The 20,182-nt window shown below is 49.9% G+C and overlaps 1 protein-coding gene across 1 annotated transcript in view; it reads left to right on the top strand.

Annotated features, from left to right (window-relative positions):
• Positions 1-20,182, top strand: part of LOC140428581 (glutathione synthetase-like) — a 160,570-nt gene that overhangs the window by 122,325 nt on the left and 18,063 nt on the right. Inside the window, exon 12 of the mRNA XM_072515219.1 lies at positions 11,246-11,435. Coding sequence (XP_072371320.1) covers positions 11,246-11,435 — 190 coding nt within the window. The remainder of the gene's footprint in view (positions 1-11,245; positions 11,436-20,182) is intronic.

Here is a 20,182-nt window from a genome sequence, read left to right as displayed (position 1 = left end):
AGCACACACCTATCTGAAATACTGGAAGTTAGAGCCCAGTAAATAAAGTTAATAGATTATGGTGGAGTATCCTTTGCTTGTCCTTGATACATAGATTGTTCAACATTGCGTCCGATTTGGGCTCGTTGGCTTCATGGATCCGTTCAGATAGAAAAGGTGTTGCAATTATTATGAGATCTTGGTTCATGGTAGATTTCTACCAAAGTCATCTTCTGAACCAGTTAATACATTTGTCCCAAAAGAAAGAGAGAAAGAGGGAGAAAGCGCAGTTTTGCAGACTGTTTCCTCTGCTGATAACTTGCTTGACTTGCAATCTCCCTGCAGTGGCTGGTAGCTTGGCCTGAGATATTTCACTTGTTGTGTATTGCCAGAATGCTCTAGATGGGTCTATACGAGGCAGCCATTGATTTAATATCCAGCACTTTGCGTTTTTAATGGGTGGGATTTTCCCACCCTTCTGGCCAGCAGGATCTTAGGGTCCTGCTGAAGGGGGCCCCAGGCAGATTCCCTCGTGGTGGGGCGGACAAGCTATGCAAAACAGCAGGACTGGAAGATCCTTCCAGTAGCCAATGGCAAACTGCCTATGCTGTCAGAAAACAAGCCACAGAAGGGAAGGGAAAATCCAGGCCAAAGTCTCTTCCTTAGATGAGCTGTGGTAGATCTTTGAATTATCATAAACATCCCTCTCTTTACACTCCCCTGATGCTTCCATGTTTACTTTTTCACCTTAACCTTGGAAGGTGGACTTGCATTTTTAAATAATTTATTCTGTTGTCATGTGAGAGTACCTTTCAGAAATGGGTGTTTGTAAATGGGTGTGTATATAAATATCTGTAGTGAGAGTACATTTAAAAATGGGTGTTTACTACTGCAGTGATGTCAGAGAGTGGGTGGAGCTGGGCTGCCTGTCAGCTTTTTACTTTTGTTTTAGGCTGTTTGCTGCAGGGTGTGTTTTAGTTTCATTTTCAGAGCTGGATAGCTGCAGTCACAGCCAGAAGGTGTATGAATCTCTCTCTGTAATCTAAAGATTGTAAATCGATCCTGGTGATTTAAAACTAATAACAGTAGCGACTTTAACCTAATGTGCTTCTGTGTTTTAAGTCTTATGAAATGAAAATGAAATGAAAATGAAATGAAAAGAAAAATGAAATGAAATGGATGTTAAAAGGAAAGTTTAAAGGATTACTTAGTGTTGTATTCTTTGGGGGTTGTATTTGAATTAATGGTTGCTAAGAAGTTCACTATGTTTTAAAAAGGCGAACTTGAGTTCATAGAATAAACATTGTTTTGCTTTAAAAAATACTTTTCCATTCCTGCTGTACCACACCTGCAGAGTGGGCCGTTGCTCCCCATACCACAGTCTATTAAAGGTTGTGGGTCAGGTGAACTCCATGATACACTTTGGGGTTCTCTAAAGCCGGGCCCATAACAAATTGGGGGCTCGTCTGGGTTAAAAGTCTATCTATTGGATTGGCTTAGTGAACTTAAAGACAGTGAGGGGTGAGCATATTGTGGTTGCTTTTCAGGTGTGGTATTCTAGTTTAAGTGGGGAGTGTGTTGTGGACAATGGCTCTTTCAGAGGCTCTGAAGTTTTTGGGGGTGGAGACAGTCACACGCAGTACCTTACGGACAGAGACTAAAAGCAGACTGTTAGATTTGGCAAAAACATTGCAGTTAACATTACCTGACAAAATGCGAAAAGTGAGGTAATTATGGCGGTGGCTAAGCATTTAAAGTTGCCTGAGGTACAGTTTGACTCATTGGAAATGGCAAAAATTCAGTTACAAATTAAACACTGGAACATGAGAAAGAATTAAAGCAGCTTGAATACGAAAGAGTGGAAAAAGAGAGAGAGAGCGGAAAAAGAAAGAGAAAGAGATAGAGCAGAAAGAGAAAGAGAGAGAGAGGAAAAAGAAAAGGAGAGATAAGAAAGGAGAAAAGAAAGAATCACCTGAGCAGAACAAAAAGAAAGAGAAAGGGAGATACAGATCAGGGAAAAAGATAAAGAGAGAGAGTTTGAACTTCAGAAAATGGCCATGAAACATGACAGTCAGTTAAAATTGGCAGGCGTAAAGGGAAACATACAGTTGGCTGATAGGGATGAGGAGAGTGAGAAAGAGAGTCAAAGTCGAAGGCTTGGTGGGAATCTATTTGAATATGTCCAAGCATTGCCAAGGTTTGACGAGAAGGGGGTTGAAGGCTTTTTCATTTCATTTGAGAAGGTAACTAAACAAATGAAATGGCCACAGGACATGTGGGTATTACTGATTCAAACAAAGCTGGTAGGTAGGGTGAGTGATGTGTTTGCATCACTACCGGAGAAGGTATCTGGGACATATTAGGAGGTGAAAAAATCCATCTTAGGTGCATATGAACTAGTACCTGAAGCCGACAGACAAAGGTTTAGAAATTTAAGGAAAGAATTTGGTTAAACATACATTGAGTTTGAAAGGATCAAACAGAGTAATTTTGATAAGTGGATACAGGCTTTGAAAATAGCAAACCTATGAAGCTCTCAGAGAAATTAATTTCGGCCTGTGAGGGATAGAAACTGGGGACATAAGAAATCCTCAAGTGGCAAAGGTAAAGATGATCTGATGGGAGATAATAAGGAGAGTGTACCTCAGATTAAAAAAGAAATCCAGGAGGGTGGAAAAGAAATGAAAAATTTCAAATGTTTTCACTATAATAAACTAGGCCATGTAAAGTCACAGTGTTGGTGGTTGAAGAAAAGCACTGGGAAGGTTGATGTGGTAAAACAGCACAAGACAGTAGGGTTTGGTAAAGTGGTAAAGGAAAGCCCAAGTGAAGTGAAGGAGGTGCAAAAGATTGTACAGCCTGATGCAAGATCAATTGAACAAAGACTAGAGTTGGATACAACTGGGGCTTTATTGCTCTAAGATGTGTGGCCTCCCACAGCAGCTGACGAAATGGCTGCTGAATGGAAGGACACGCATATTTATACTCCGCCTACTGGGCGGAGCCAGCAGGCAGGGACTACCGGTGAACCTGCAGTACAGGTCCCACCTTACATCACCTAATAAAGGTGTAACAGTGGTTTACCACATTCACCCCCTGTTAAAATTGAGTCCGGCGGGGGTGGTGGAGAACTATGTACAGCAATGAATTTATATTTACAGTATTTGATCAGAACAAAATGTCTTTTGAAGTCCGGTGCCAGTTAGAGATTTAACCGGTCTGGTGCCTTGATGTTCCGCTGGGAGCGACGTAGCGGTGGCGGCGATGTCGATGCTGGCCTGATGTTCAGTGACTCCGGGAGCGTGCCGAGATCCTCTTCATCCTCGGGCGTGGGCAGGGGAAGGACAGATGGAACTGGTAGGGTTAATGCTGGGAGCGTCGTGGGAGGGGAGGGTGGCGCTGGGCCGGAGAGGTGTGTGTGGGTGGAACCTGCTGGTGCCAGATTCCTGAGGGAGACAGTATCCTAGCGGCCATCGGGGTATGCCACGTAGGCATACTGGGGGTTTGCATGGAGTAATTGCACCCTCTCCACCAATGGGTCCGCCTTGTGGAGGTGGACATGCCTACGGAACAGGACTGGTCCTGGAGCTGCGAGCCAAGTCGGGAGCGACACCCCGGATGTGGACTTCCTGGGAAGGCAAAAAGACGTTCATGGGGTGTGTTGTTAGTAGCAGTGCACAGCAGTGACCGAATGGAGTGGGGTGCATCAGGGAGGACCTCCTGCCAGCAAGAGGCTGGGAGGTTCCTGGACCGTAGGGCCAGTTGGACAGCCCTCCATACCGTCCCACGGTAGCATTGTGGATAGCACAATTGCTTCACAGCTTCAGGGTCCCAGGTTCGATTCCGGCTTGGGTCACTGTCTGTGCGGAGTCTGCACATCCTCCCCGTGTCTGCGTGGGTTTCCTCCGGGTGCTCCGGTTTCCTCCCACAGTCCAAAGATGTGCAGGTTAGGTGGATTGGCCATGATAAAATTGCCCTTAGTGTCCAAAATTGCCCTTAGTGTTGGGTGGGGATGGGGTGGAGGTGTGGACCTTGGGTAGGGTGCTATTTCCAAGAGCCGGTGCGGACTCGATGGGCCGAATGGCCTCCTTCTGCACTGTAAATTCTATGATAAAAAAAAGTCCCGTTCTCCCTCTCTACCTGCCCGTTTCCCCGGGGGTTATAGCTGGTCGTCCTGCTGGAGGCGATACCCCTGCTGAGCAGGAAGTGATGCAGCTCATCGCTCATGAATGAGGATCCTCTGTCACTGTGGATGTAGGTGGGGAAACCGAACAGAGCGAAGATAGTGTTTAGGGCTTGAATGACAGTGGCAGACGTCATATCGGGGCATGGAATGGCGAAGGGGAATCTGGAGTACTCATCGACTACACTGAGAATGTACGTGTTACGGTCTGTGGAGGGGAGGGGCCCTTTGAAATCCACGCTGAGACTTTCAAAGAGGCGGGAGGCCTTCACCAGGCGCGCGCGGTCCGGCCGGTAGAAGTGCGGCTTGCACTCCGCACAGCCCTGGCAGTCCCTGGTGATTGTCCGTAATTCCTCGATGGAGTAGGGCAGATTGCGAGCCTTGACAAAATGGTACAACCGTGTGACTCCCAAGTGACAAAGGCTGTCGTGCAGGGCCCGGAGTCGGTCTACTTCTGCGCTGGCACATGTACCTCGGGATAGGGCGTCTGGGGGCTCGTTGAGTTTGCCGAGGCAATCCAAAACCTCGTAATTGTAGGTGGAGAGCTCGATCCTCCACCTCAAGATTTGATCGCTTTTGATCTTGCCCCACTGTGTGTCATTGAACATGAAGGCTACCGACCGTTGGTCAGTGAGGAGAGTGAATCTTCTGCCGGCCAGGTAATGCCTCCAATGCCGCACAGCTTCAATGATAGCTTGGGCCTCTTTTTCGACGGATGAGTGCCGAATATCTGAGGCATGAAGGGTTCGGGAAAAGAATGCCACAGGTCTGCCTTCCTGATTGAGGGTGGCGGCTTGGGCGACGTCCGATGCGTCGCTCTCTACTTGAAAGGGCAGTGTTTCATCTACTGCGTGCATCCCGGCCTTGGCGATATCGGCTCTGATACGGGCGAAAGCCCATTGTGCCTCAGCCGCCAGGGGAATGTGTGTGGACTGTATGAGTGGGCGGGCCTTGTCCGCATAGTTTGGGACCCACTGGGCTTAGTATGAGAAGAACCCCAGGCAGCGTTTGAGGGCCTTGGGGCAGTGGGGAAGAGGGAGCTCCATGAGGGGGCACATGCGTCCGGGATCGGGCCCCAGAACTCCGTTCTGAACCACATAGCGAAGTATGACTAAGCGGGTCGTGCTAAACACGCACTTCTCCTTGTTGTAGGTGAGGTTGAGGAGAGTGGCGGTGTGGAGAAATTTGGCAAGGTTGGCATCGTGGTCTGGCTGGTCATGACCGCAAATGGTGACGTTGTCTAGGTAGGGGAAGGTGGCCTGCAAACCGTACCGGTCGACCATTCGGTCCATCTCCCTTTGGAAGACTGAGACACCGTTAGTGACGTCGAAGGGAACCCTGAGGAAGTGATAGAGACGACCGTCCGCCTCGAAAGCAGTGTATGGACGGTCCAATTTACGAATGGGGAGCAGATGGCAGGCGGATTTGAGGTCTACCGTTGAGAAGACCCGGTACCGTGCAATCAGCTTGACCATATCAGATATGCGTGGGAGGGGGTACGCGTCGAGCTGTGTGTACCGATTGATGGTCTGGCTAACGTCCACGACCATTCTGTATTTCTTCCCAGTTTTAACGACTACCACTTGGGCTCTCCAGGGGCTGTTGCTGGCCTCCATGATGCCTTCCCGAAGCAGCCACTGGACCTCGGACCTGATGAAGGTCCTGTTCTGGGTGCTGTACTGTCTGCTCCTGGTGGCGACGGGTTTGCAATCCGGGGTTAGATTGGCGAAGAGGGGAGGCTGATCGACCTTTAGGGTAGCGAGGCCGCACACAGTGGGGGGTGGTAGTGGTCCGCCGAATTTCAGGGTTAGGCTCTGGAGATTGCACTTGAAGTCCAGGCCTAGTAGTAGGGCAGCGCAGAGGTTAGGGAGGATGTAGAGGCGGAAGCCACTGAATTCTACGCCCTGGACCGTGAGTGTGACCGTACAGAACCCCCGGATTGCGACGGAATAGGATCCGGAGGCCAGGGAGATTCTTTGGTTGGCAGGGTGTACCGCGAGGGAGCAGTGCCTTACCGTATCCTGGTGTATGAAGCTTTCGGTGCTCCCGGAGTCCAGCAGGCAAGAGGTCATGAGGCCATTGATTTTCACGCTGGTCGATGCGGTGGCCAGGTTGTGCGGACGAGACTGGTCGATCGTCACTGAGGCGAATCGTGGTCGGTCATCACTGCCGTCGGATGATGGGGAGCCTGGGGGGCCCATGTCCTGGAATGCTGTCGGTGTCCATGTCCCGTGGGGGAGACAAGATAGCGGCGCCTGAAGATCCTGCGGGGGACAAAATGGCGGTGCCCATGGGCCGCACTTTGCGGGGGTTGGACAAGATGGCGGCGGCCATGGGCCGCACGTGGACTGAGGGGTAGAAAATGGCGGCGCCCACTGGCCGCGCGTGGTCCGGGGAGGTGAAGATGGTGGCGCCCATTGTGTGTAGACTAGGGGGATGGGGGCGATAGCGGCGACGGCGTAGGTCTGGCACACCGCGGTAAAGTGCCCCTTTTTGCCGCAAGCCTTGCAAAGGGCAGTGCGGGCCGGGCAGCGTTGGCGAGGGTGTTTATGCTGGCCACAGAAGTAACAACGGGGACCGCGAGGTGCGCGGGCTGGCGCATGGCGCAGGCGTACTGGCTGGGTAAGGCCCCCGCTGGGGCGGCCGTCTGTGGGGTCCACGATGAGTAGGAGGGGTGGGCCGCGTGGCTGGGAGGCAGGCCTGAATGTTGCGCGAGGCGACCGTCATGGAGAGCTAGCTTCTTTGTCTCAGCTAGATCAAGCGTGGCCCCTTCTAACATTCTTTGGCGTATGAGGTCCAACCCAATCCCCGTAACGAACGCGTCCCGCATAAGGAGGTTCGAATGTTCGGTGGCCGTAATGGCCTGACAGTCACAGTCCCGGACGAGTGGGATTAAGGCCCGCCAGAAGTCTTCGATGGACTCACCAGGGAGTTGAGAGCGAGTGGCGAGTACGTGCCTGGTGAAGAGCGTGTTCGTTTTCTGTGTGTAGTTTTCTTTGAGGAGCGCCATGGCGTCGGCGTAGTTCGGGGCGTCCTGTATCAGCGGAAACACGTTGGAGCTCAACCTTGAGTACAGGATCTGTATCTTCTGAGCCTCCGGAACGGGTGGTCGCTGAGTTGATATACGCCTCAAAGCAAGCTAGCCAGTGATTAAAGTCCTTTTTGGCGTCGCTTGATTGCGGATCCAGCTGCAGGCGATCTGGCTTGATTCGGAGGTCGATCTTTTAGAAAATCTTAGAGCAATAAATTGATGCACGATCAATTGAACAAAGACTAGAGTTGGATACAACTGAGGCTTTATTGCTCTAAGATGTGTGGCCTCCCACAGCAGCTGGTGAAATTTTGTCAATCATGTTACACATGCCAAGTGATAGGGAAACCTCAAGCAGTGATAAAACCAGCACCCATAATACCCATTCCAGCATTTGAGGAACCTTTTACAAGGGTTCTAATTGATTGCGTAGGACCGCTTCCGAAAACGAAAAGTGGGAATCAATATCTTTTGACGATAATGGATGTGTCTACTAGGTTTCCAGAGGCCATTCCAGTACGTAATATTACAGCTAAAAAGATTGTGGAGGAGTTACTTAAATTCTTTACTAGATATGGATTACCCACAGAAATACAATAGGATCAAGGATCGAATTTTACCTCCAGGTTATTCAAAGAAGTTATGGCTAGCTTAGGAATAAAACAATTTAAATCAACTGCGCACCATCCGGAATCGCAGGGAGCGTTAGAAAGGTGGCATCAGACATTAAAGACAACGTTGAGGGCTTATTGTCATGATTATCCAGAGGATTGGGATAAAGGAATTCCATTTGTACTGTTTGCAATTAGGGATGCACCTAATGAGTCAACCAAATTCAGTCCTTTTGAACTAACTTTTGGTCATGAGGTAAGAGGACCACTTAAATTGATGAAGGAAAAATTGGTGAGTGAGAAATCGGAAATTACATTATTGGATTACGTGTCAAATTTTAGGGAACAATTAAATAGAGCAGGTGAATTGGCGAGACAGCATTTGAAAGTTGCACAAAATGTGATGAAACGGGCCGTGGACAAGAAATCCAAAGTTCGTAGTTTTGCCAATGGAAATAAAGTTTTAGTGTTGTTCCCAGTGGTAGGTGAGCCTTTAAAAGCTAGGTTTTGTGGACCTTATCAGATTGAAAGGAAATTAAGTGAGGTGAACTATGTGGTAAAAACACCAGATAGAAGGAAGAATTACCGAGTGTGTCATGTGAATATGCTTAAAAGGTACTTTGAAAGGGAAGGAGAGAAAAAGGAAGCAGTTTTAATGATTCTAACTCAAAGTGACGAACTAAATCCAGATGACTGTGAATTTGACATATCTCAAATTAAATTGGAAAACGATGATATTCTTAAAAATTGGGATAAATTGTTGAGTTACCTTCCAGAGGAAAAACGAACTGACCTGAAAAAGTTATTGATATCACATGGGCAAGTTTGTGGAGATAAATTGGGAAGTACTAAAATGGCCAAACATGATGTAGATGTGGGAAATGCTGTTCCAATTAAACAACATCCATATATACTTAACCCTTTAAAATTGGCACAGGTTAACAAAGAGATTGAGAGTATGCTTAAAAATGGCATAATTGAAGTGGGTTGCAGCCAATGGAGCTCACCCATAGTGATGGTACCAAAACCAGATGGTACCCAATGGTTGTGTGTGGATTATAGAAAGGTTAATGCAGTTACAAGAATGGACTCTTATCCTATCCCACCTTTGGAGGACTGCATTGAAAGTGGGACATTCAGCTTTTATTTCCAAACTGGATTTACTTAAAGGTTACTGGCAGGTACCTTTATCCGAAAGGGCGAAGGAGATTTCAGCTTTTGTGACTCCAGATGGTATATACCAATTCAAAGTTATGCCATTTGGCATGAAAACCGCCCCAGCCACATTTCAACGATTAACTAACAAAGTTTTATAGATTATCATAGAATTTACAGTGCAGAAAGTTGTTTCAGGATTACCCAATTGTGCAGTACACATCGATGATCTGGTAATTTTCAGCCAGACATGGACAGAACATTTAAAACATCTGATGGAGTTATTTGATCGACTTCAGGAGGCAGGTTTGGTGATAAACCTAGCCAAAAGTGAATTTGGAAAAGCCCAAGTCACTTTCATTGAGGCGTTTCCGATACCCTCAAGACGAAGGGAAATAATGCGATTTCTTGGCATGAGTGGATTTGATCGAACATTTGTGCAAAGGTTTTGTAGCGTGGTTGCTCCACTGATGGACTTGCTGGAGCAAAGTCGAAAATTTCAGTAGACAGCAGATTTTCAACAGGCATTGGACGGCCTGAAAGCTGTGACAAGAACAAACTATACGATAAATGAAAAAGCCCTGTGGAAAATTGATGTACAGAGAGATCTGGGTGTTCAGGTCCATTGTACCCTGAAGGTGGCTGTGCAGGTCGATAGAGTGGTCAAGAAGGCATACGGCATGCTTTCCTTCATCGGAAGGGGTATTGAGTACCAGAGTTGGCAGGTCATGTTACAGTTGTATAAGACTTTGGTTAGGCCACATTTGGAATACTGCGTACAGTTCTGGTCGCCATCTTACCAACGGATGCTTTGGAGAAGGTGCAGAGGAGGTTCACCAGGATGTTGCCTGGTATGGAGGGCGCTAGCTATGAAGAGCGGTTGAGTAGATTAGGATAATTTTCATTAGAAAGACAGAGATTGGGGGTGGGGGGTGAGGGGACCTCATTGAGGTCTACAAAATCATGAGAGGTATAGATAGGGTGGATAGCAAGAAGCTTTTTCCCAGAGTGGGGGACTCAATTACTAGGGGTCACGAGTTCAAGGTGAGAGGGGAAAAGTTTAAGGGAGATATGCATGGAAAGTTCTTTATGCAGAGGGTGGTAGGTGCCTGGAACGCATTGCCGGCAGAGGTGGTAGAGGCAGGCACGATAGCGTCATTCAAGATGTAGCTAGACAGATACATGAATGGGCAGGGAGCAGAGGGATACAGATCCTTAGAAAATAGGCGACAGTTTTAGATAGAGGATCTGGATCGGCGCAGGCTTGGAGAGCCAAAGGGCCTGTTCCTGTGCTGTAATTTCTCTTTGTTCTTTATAACCAATGCTCCTGTGTTGGAGAATTACAAGGGACTCTGTGATCAGATTGAACTAAAGTATCTGACTTTAAAGAGAAATGCCGAGGCGAAGAGAAATGGACAGATCGTGCGGAGACCTTCTTGTTCAAGGAGACTGTCAATTGAGAAGGATTTCATTTGGAGGAAGAAGAACAAAAAAAATGGACTATATTATTATACCTGTTTGCGTGTGTTGTTTTTTGAAACAAAAAAGTATAGTAGTCTCCAAATTTTTCTCCTAGATCTGAAATAATAAACTGCTTCTTTACTTACTCAAACAGGCCTACGTGTGAATATTTTCACCTCTAACAGACTCCACAAGCAATACATTAACATCAAGTCTTATACCTTTGCATTATCTGTTATTTGCATATACCAATCAAAGATGGGCATTAAGTGTACTATTATCTTTAACCTATTACAATTAGTTTCTCTATTTTTGACACTCCATATACATGATTATATATTAACCAATTATAGCATCTATACGCTTGCCGAATTACAATATTCAATCACTAACAAGGCTACATAATCATACAATCAGCAAACACACATCTGTGGTCCTTGACTGTTAACTGTACCTCCGAGTAGATTATCAAAGTTCCCATTCTCTTGTCCTTTATCATCTTGTTTGTGCAGCCCATCTGCAGCTGTGGAAAATCACAGAATCTTCCCAACAGTTTCCCAGGGGATCTCTGCTGCAGTTAATGGTTTTAACCCCTTCAGTATCAGAGACGGACTGCACTCAGTCTACCTCATCACACATGCCTCCAACTGTGAATTCTTCCACATTCATTTCTCACCTAAATCAGTGAAAGTTCCTGGGGTCAAAGGGCAGCTAAATGCATGTTGTCCCTTTCCCACAATTAAACCATTAGTTGACGGAGGCTGTGAGTCTTTTTCTTGCCAAAAATCCTGCGTGTTTATTCCTTGCTGTTTGCCTTTCTGTCAGGAAACAATATTTTTGGAGAAGAGCTCAAGCAGCTTCTTGGAAACATTAAGGATGGACCAAAGCGATCAGCCTATATCCTGATGGACAGGATCAAACCACAGACAGTGAAGAACTACTTACTTTACCCAGGATCAGCATTGAAATTGTCAGAGTGCGTGGTTGAGTTGGGAGTGTTTGGAGTCTACATCGGGTGAGTAGAGCTCTTGATCTTCTAACTACTGTCTCACCTTTTAACATGTTTCCCCCATGCATCGCCCTGAAGCTGCTGACTTCGTTCATTGCATTGCCATCTCTGAGTTCCAGCTCTTTTCACAAGACTGGAGTCCCAGGTCTGCTCTGCAGGAAAATATTGAGCCTTGCTTTGCTGAAGGCAGCAGCCATTCAGATAGGTCTGATCCAGTGGGTCAGGGAGGGATTTGAAGACCAGCAGGGAGATCTCCCAATGTCGTAACCAAAATTACGATGGGTCATTCAATGCACTGCTGATAGAGCTTTGATAGAGTTTTTCGAGGAGGTCACAAAGATGATTGATGCAGGTAGGGCAGTGGATGTTGTCTATATGGACTTCAGGAAGGCCTTTGACAAGGTCCCTCATGGCAGATTGGTACAAAAGGTGGAAGTCACATGGGATCAGGGGTGAGCTGGCAAGATGGATACAGAACTGGCTAGGTCGTAGAAGGCAGAGAGTAGCAATGGAAGGGTGCTTTTTGATTAGAGGCTTGTAACTAGTGGTGTTCCGCAGGGTTCAGTGCTGAGACATTTGCTGTACGTAGTATATATATAAATGATTTGGAGGAAAATGTAACCGGTCTGATTAGTAAGTTTGCAGACGACACAAAGGTTGGTGGAATTGCGGACAGCGATGAGGACTGTCAGAGGATACAGCAGGACTTAGATCGTTTAGAGACTTGGGCGGAGAGATGGCAGATGGAGTTTAATCTGGACAAATGTGAGGTAATGCATTTTGGAAGGTCTAATGCACGTAGGGAATATACAGTAAATGTTAGAACCCTCAAGAGTATTAACAGTCAGAGTTCTTGGTGTACAGGTCCACAGGTCACTGAAAGGGGCAACACAGGCGGAGAAGGTAGTCAAGAAGGCATACGGCATGCTTGCCTTCATTGGCCGGGGCATTGAGTATAAAAATTGGCAAGTCATGTTGCAGCTGTATACAACCTTGGTTAGGCCACACTTGGAGTGTAGTGTTCAATTCTGGATGCCACACTACCAGAAGGATGTGGAGGCTTTCGAGAGGGTGCAGAAGAGATTTGCCAGGGTGTTGCCTGGTACGGAGGGCATTAGCTATGAGACGAGGTTGAATAAACTTGGTTTGTTCTCGCTGGAGCGACGGAGGTTGAGGGGTGACCTGATAGAGGTCTACAAAATTATGAGGGGCATAGACAGAGTGGATAGTCAGAGGCTTTTTCCCAGGGTAGAGGGGTCAATTACTAGGGGGCATAGGTTTAAGGTGCGAGGGGCAAGGTTTAGAGGAGATGTATGTCATAATATACATCTATGTATACAATGGAGTGCAGACAGGCAGTGATTGACACACAGGATGACCAGTAAGCACACAGAACAGAGCAGCCAATCACCGGACAGGACACGACCACTATAAAGCCAGAGGGCACCAGTTTTCCAGCTCTCTCGGGACCCAGCCTCTGAGACAGTCAGAGTCAGTGAGCTGTCCAGTGCAAACACCATGTGGTAGCTAGTAAGTCTGGTTAGGCTAGTATCAGGTCTCCAGTCAAGTCAGCATAGTGTCAACCCACAGTTGAACATATATAATAGTTTAGATGTTAAATAAAATCGTGTTGCATCTTATCAAGTGTTGGAGGTCTGTCTCTCGCTACACTGCATCAAGTGCAGTCCACATTGACCCAGCCTACCCAACACATCATGGTACCAGTGAGTGATGCTGAAAATTGACGGACCTGTCTTGAGTGAATCAGCGTTGACCAGCAAACAGACGGACCTACCTTGAGTGAATCAGCGTTGACCAGCAAACAGCCATCCGGTGACATGGAAAACGTCCGCCCTCCTCCGCAGCTCTGCAACACCGGCAATCTCGGTGCAAATTGGAAGATCTTCAAACAAAAGTTACAACTCTATTTAGAAGCCACCGACCTCGAGGCCTCATTGGACGCCAGGAAGATCGCACTATTCCTCTCCACAGCCGGGGTCCACGCCATCCACATCTACAACTCCCTTAAATTCGCTGAAGGCGAAGACAAGACGAAATTTAAAACAGTCCTACTGAAGTTCGACAGACACTGCGACATTGAGGTGAATGAGAACTTTGAACGGTATGTTTTCCAGCAGAGGTTTCAGGATAAGGATGAACCTTTTCAATCCTTTCTGACCCATCTCCGCATCCTCGTGCAGTCATGTAACTATGACTCGACCACTGATTCCATGATCCGGGATCAGATCGTTTTCGGGGTCCACTCCGATTCCCTTCGCCAGCAGCTCCTGAAAGTCAAGCAGCTCACCCTCACCATCGCCATTGAAACGTGCGTTCTCCACAAACATGCTAACAATCGGTACTGCCACATCAGGGCGGCAGAAACAGCAAAGCTAATCACCCACGAGGCGGAACGGGTGCAGGCCATCGCACAAATGCAGGGCCTAAGTATCGACGAGAGTGGCCATTCCGCGTGTTTTTCCTGGGCCCCTACGCATGCGCGCCACTACCGAGGGGACGGCGAGACCGACGACCAGACTGCGCAGGTGCGTACGTCGTTCGACGCACCGCGTTGCGATGCGCTATGGCGCACGGAACGCGCTGACGTTGGCGTCATGACATGTCCGAATTATGGCTCCGCCCATTTAAAGCGGCAAAATCACAACGGTGTCTACAGTGTGGCAAGCTTGGCCACTACGCAGCCCTTTGCAGATCTGCTCCACTGCCCAGCATCCAGCGATCCCAGCCGCGGCGCAGAAGCGTCCGTTCAATACAGCAGGCCATGCCAGACTCCGACCCCGACAGCCCAACAGATCCTGATGCTGCATGCCTCAAATCTCCATACCGGGTGGGCAACATTACAAAGCATGCGCTGTCTTTCTCCAAGACAGCGAAGCACCTCCCGATCCTCACCTTGGATCCTGACGACGAGTGGTGTGCTGTCCTCACAGTCAACAAGGCTCGCATCCGGTTCAAACTGGACACCGGCGCATCGGCGAACCTCATCTCCAAATCCGATCTCGACATCATCCGCGTCAGACCAAGCATTCTTCTACCGGCCTGCCAGCTCCTTGACTACAATGGCAATGCCATAGCTGCCAGTGGCTCATGCCAACTCGGAGTTTCCAATAAATCATTTAAAGCGACACTGCGATTTGAGATCATGGGACCTGACAGAGCATCCCTGCTCGGTGCTCGGGCCTGCAAACTCCTGAACTTGGTTCAGCAAGTCCACACCATGTCATCCTCACAGGCGACGGCCTCACCTGATGAGAAATTCCAGGCTGAAATTGATGACATCATCACAGCGTGTTCGACGGAATGGGCACACTCCCATACCGATACAAAATCCTGTTCAAACCAAACGCCACCCCTGTGATCCACGCACCACGTGCCGGCACACCTCAAGCAGCAGCTACAGGACCTCCAGGACCAGGGCATCATATCAAAGGTCACAGAACCCATAGACTGGGTAAGCACCATGGTCTGAGTCAAGAAGCCGTCAGGGGAGCTTCGAATCTGCATTGACCCAAGGATTTAAATCGCAACATCATGAGGGAACATTACCCGATACCAAAACGAGAGGAGTTGACCAGCGAGATGGCTCATGCCAAACTCTTTACGATGCTGGACGCCTCCAAGGGGTTCTGGCAAATACAGCTGGATGCATCCAGTCGCAAGCTGTGCACATTCAATACCCCGTTCGGTCACTACTGCTACAACCGGATGCCTTTTGGCATCATCTCTGCCTCAGAGGTATTTCACCGCATCATGGAACAGATGATGGAGGGTATCGAGGGGGTGCGCGTGTATGTTGATGATGTCATAATCTGGTCCACAACTCCACAAGAACACATTGATCGCCTCAAGCAGGTATTCCACAGAATCCATGAGCATGGCCTCCAACTCAACAGTGCCAAGTGCTCGTTCGGTCAATCAGGAATCAAATTCCTTGGTGACCACATCGCAAGGCGTGCGGCCAGATGCCGATCAACGCCATGAAGACCCCAGAGGACAAGAAGGCGGTCCTCTGCTTTCTAGGGATGGTCAACGTCCTCGGGAAGTTCATTCCCAACATGGCAGCACACACCACAGCCCTCCGCCATCTCGTCAAAAAGTCGACGGAATTCCAGTGGCTGCCTGCTCATGAGAACGAATGGTGTGAGCTGAGGGCAAAACTCGCCATAGCCCCGGTTCTGGCGTTCTTCGACCCTACCAAAGAGACCAAAATATCCACTGACGCGAGCCAGGACGGTATTGGGGCGGTGCTCCTCCAACGGGATGACTCCTCCTCATGGGCCCCAGTTGCGTATGCCTCCAGAGCCATGACGCCCACTGAGCAACGGTATGCTCAGATCGAGAAGGAATGCCTGGGTCTCCTAACGGGAATCGACAAATTTCACGACTATGTGTATGGTCTCCCAAAATTCACGGTTGAGATGGATCACAGGCCACTAGTCTACATAGTCCAGAAGGATTTGAATGACATGACGCCTCGGTTACAATGAATCCTTCTCCAGCTACGCCGCTATGACTTTGAACTTGTCTACACGCATGGCAACAAACTCATTGTTGCAGATGCCCTTTCCAGGTCTATCACCACACCGTGTGAACAAACTGACTTTGTCTGCCAAATCGATGCGCAGGTGCAATTGTGTGCCTCCAACCTTCCGGCCACTGATGAGAAGGTCATCCAAATTCGTGAGGAAACGGCCAAGGATCCTCTGCTACAGCGTATGATGCAGCACCTCACGAAATAGCAGGCAGAAGGGACAGTGTCCCCAGTTTCACAACGTCAAGGACGACCTGACGGTGGTGGACGGCATCCTCATGAAGCTCGATAGGATTGTGATTCTGTACAGCATGCGAGCTATGGTGCTCGGCCAACTCCATGAGGGTCACCTGGGGGTCGAGAAATGTTGACGAAGAGCTCTAGAGGCAGTCTATTGGCCGGGCATCAGCCAGGACGTTGCCAACACGGTCCCCAACTGCCCCACATGTCAGAAATTTCAGCCAGCTCAACCCAAAGAAACTCTGCAGCAACATGAGAGAGTGACCTCCCCATGGTCCAAAGTCGGTGTCGACCTTTTCCACGCCAAGAGGCGTGACTATGTCCTCCTGGTCGACTACTTCTCCAAATACCCTGAAGTGGTGAAACTATCCGACCTCACGTCGAAGGTGGAGATTAAAGCCTGCAAAGAAACGTTTGCCAGGCATGGGATACCGCTCATGGTGATGAGTGACAACGGTCCCTGTTTTTACAGTCAGGAATGGTCTGATTTTGCCCGCCTATACAACTTTTGTCACGTAACCTCCAGCCCCACTACCCGCAGTCAAACGGGAAGGCCGAAAAAGGGGTCCATATCGTCAAGAGATTACTATGCAAGGCTGCAGACTCAGGCTCCGACTTTAACCTGGCGCTGCTGGCATACAGAGCATCCCCGCTGTGCATTGGGTTGTCTCCCGCGCAGATGCTCATAAATCGCACTCTGCGGGACTTCCGGTTGCGGCGATGCGGAGCTAAGCCGCACATTTCGGCAGTTCTCCCGCGATCACAGAGCCCCAACGGAAATTTTTTGATTGAATCCCGTGTGGGAAGGTGAAGTAAGGTCCCCCTTACGTTGTATGGCAGGGATTAGCGGTGGAGCGTCGGAGAAAAAGGCTTTGGAGCAGCGGCAAAAACGAGGGGGAAAAAACAAGATGGTGGAGGGCGGAGATCGAACAGCATGGGGGCCGGACCAGCAGGAATTCCTCAGGCGCTGTGTGGAGGAGCTTAAAAAGGAGGTGCTGGCGCCAATGCTGTTGGCGATCGAGGGGCTGAATGAAACCCAGAAGGCCCAGGCAGTGGAGCTTCGTGAGGTGAGGGATAAAACTAATGAGAACGAGGACGAGATCCTTGGCCTGGCGGTAAAGATGGAGGCACACGAGGCGGTGCACAGGAGGTGGGCTCGAGGTCCTGGAGAGCAGGTCGAGGAGGAAGAATCTCCGGATTCTGGGTCTCCCCGAAGGAGTGGAGGGAGCTGATGCTGGGGCGTACGTGAGCACGATGCTCCATTCGCTGATGGGTGCGGAGGTCTGTCCGAGCCCCCTGGAGCTGGAAGGAGCTCACCGGGTCCTGGCGAGGAGACCCAGGGCTGATGAGCCGCCAAGGGCGATAGTGGCGAGGTTCCATCGCTTCGCGGACAAAGAAAGTGTCCTGAGATGGGCCAAGAAGGTGAGGAGCAGTAGATGGGAGAATGCGGTGATCCGAGTCTACCAGGACTGGAGTGCGGAGGTGGCAAAGAGGAGAGCTGGCTTCAACCGGCCAAGGCGGTGCTGCATAGAAAAAGAGTCAGGTTCGGAATGCTGCAGCCAGGCCGACTGTGGGTCACTTATCAGGACCGACACCACTATTTCGAAACGCCAGAAGAGGCTTGGACCTTTATCCAAACGGAAAAATTGGACTCGAACTGAGGGGCTGCGTTTGTGGGGGGGATGTTGACTGTATACGGGGTTGTAAATATGGGTAAAGAATGTTTCATGGGTGGGATGATGGATGGGGATGTGGGAAGAGTTCTTGGTTTTTTTTCTGTTGACGGGGTAGTGGGAAATATGGGCGTCGGTGCTGGAGGGAGGTGAGACTCGGGGATGGGGGAACTGGGATAAGGCCGCAGCAGGAGCTGCGCCACGGGGCGGTGCTGGCTCAGGAACGCGCGGGCTTTTTCCCGCGCTAGGGAGGGGGGGGGATGGAGGAAGGTAAGGAGGAGCGACTCCCACACGGGGTGGTCAACGGGAAGGCGGGGGAAGCCGGGGTCAGCAGAAGTCAGCTGACTCACGGAAGTAGTATGGGAGGAGCAAAAGAGCTAGATGCGGATCTAGCGGGGAGGGGGGAGGGAAGGGGCGGAGAGGGGGAGACAATAGGGTTGCTGCTGCACTGGCCGAGGGGGAACTGAAAATGGATGAGGTGGTCGGGACGGGGGTTCCCCGTCGGGGGGACTGGAGGCGCGGGCACGTGACTGGCCTAAGATAGGAGATGGCTAGTCGGCGGGAGGGGGGTAGCCCCCCAATCCGGCTGATCACGTGGAATGTGAGAGGCCCGAGTGTTCGCGCACCTAAAGGGACTGAAGGCTGACGTGGTCATGCTTCAGGAGACACATCTGAAGGTGGCAGATCAGGTCGGGTTAAGGAAGGGATGGGTAAGACAGGTATTCCATTCGGGGCTGGATGCGAAGAATAGAGGGGTGGCAATACTGGTGGGGAAGCGGGTGTCGTTTGACGCCAAGATCATAGTAGCGGACAATGGAGGCCGATACGTGATGGTGAGCGGTAGGTTGCAGGGGACGGAGGTGGTATTGGTAAATGTATACGCCCCGAACTGGGACGATGCTGGATTCATGAAACGGATGTTGGGGCGTATTCCAGACTTGGAGGTAGGGAGCTTGATAATGGGTGGGGATTTCAACACGGTGTTGGACCCAGCATTAGATCGTTCCAGATCTAGGACGGGGAAGAGGCCGGCGGCGGCCAAGGTGCTCAGGGGGTTTATGGATCAGATGGGGGAAGTAGAGATTTGCCAGGCCTTTGGCCAGAGAATTTTCTTTTTTCTCCCATGTACATAAGGCCTACTCCTGGATAGATTTTGTTGTTTTGGGCAGGGCATTGATCCCGAAAGTGGAGGGAACGGAGTATTCGGCCATAGCCATTTCAGACCACGCACCGCATTGGGTGGAGCTAGAGCTGGGGGAGGAGAGGGACCAACGCCCGTTGTGGCGGTTGGATGTGGGACTGTTGGCAGACGAGGAAGTGTGTGGGAGGGTGCGGGGGTGCATCGAAAGGTACCTGGAGGCCAACGACAACGGGGAGGTGCAGGCGGGAGTAGTATGGGAGGCGCTGAAGGCGGTGGTCAGGGGAGAGTTAATCTCCATCAGGGCTCATACGATGAAGAGAGAGGGCAGGGAAAGGGAGAGGTTAGTGGGGGAGATTTTAAGGGTGGACAGGAGATATGCAGAGGCTCCTGATGAGGGACTACTCAGGGAGAAACAAAGTCTCCAGACGGAGTTCGACTTGTTGACCACAGGGAAGGCAGAGGCACAGTGGAGGAAGGCACAGGGGGCGATATATGAATATGGGGAGAAGGCGAGTCGGATGCTGGCACATCAGCTCCGTAAGAGGATGGCAGCGAGGGAAATAGGTGGAGTCAAGGATGGCAGGGTAACTACGGTGCGGAGTGCGGTGAAAGTGATTGAGGCATTTAAGGCCTTTTACGAGGAGCTGTATAGGTCCCAGCCCCCAGGGGGAAAAGAGGGGTTGCGACGATTCTTGGACCAACTGGGGTTCCCGACGGTGGAGGAGCAGGAGGTGGCTGGTTTGGGGGCACCCATTGGGGTGGAGGAGCTGGTTAACGGACTGGCGGGGAAGACCCCGGGCCGGATGGGTTCCCGGTGGAGTTTTATGGGAAGTATGTAGACCTGTTGGCCCCGTTGCTGGTAAGGACCTTCAATGAAGCAAGGGAGGGGGGAGACTCTGCCCCTGACAATGTCGGAGGCGATGATCCCTTTGATCTTGAAGTGGGATAAAGACCCACTGCAATGCGGGTCGTATAGACCGATCTCGCTCCTCAACGTAGATGTTAAGTTGCTGGCAAAAATGTTGGCTACGAGGATTGAGGACTGTGTCCCGGGGGTGATTCACGAGGACCAGATGGGATTCGTAAAGGGTAGGCAGCTAAATACCAATGTGCGAAGGCTCCTAAATGTGATAATGATGCCATCGGT

The sequence above is a fragment of the Scyliorhinus torazame genome, chromosome 8, assembly GCF_047496885.1.
Source record: "Scyliorhinus torazame isolate Kashiwa2021f chromosome 8, sScyTor2.1, whole genome shotgun sequence".
Taxonomy (NCBI): Eukaryota; Metazoa; Chordata; class Chondrichthyes; order Carcharhiniformes; family Scyliorhinidae; genus Scyliorhinus; species Scyliorhinus torazame.
The sequence above is the reverse complement of the archived record's forward strand: the minus strand, read 5'-3'. Positions and strand labels throughout refer to the sequence as shown.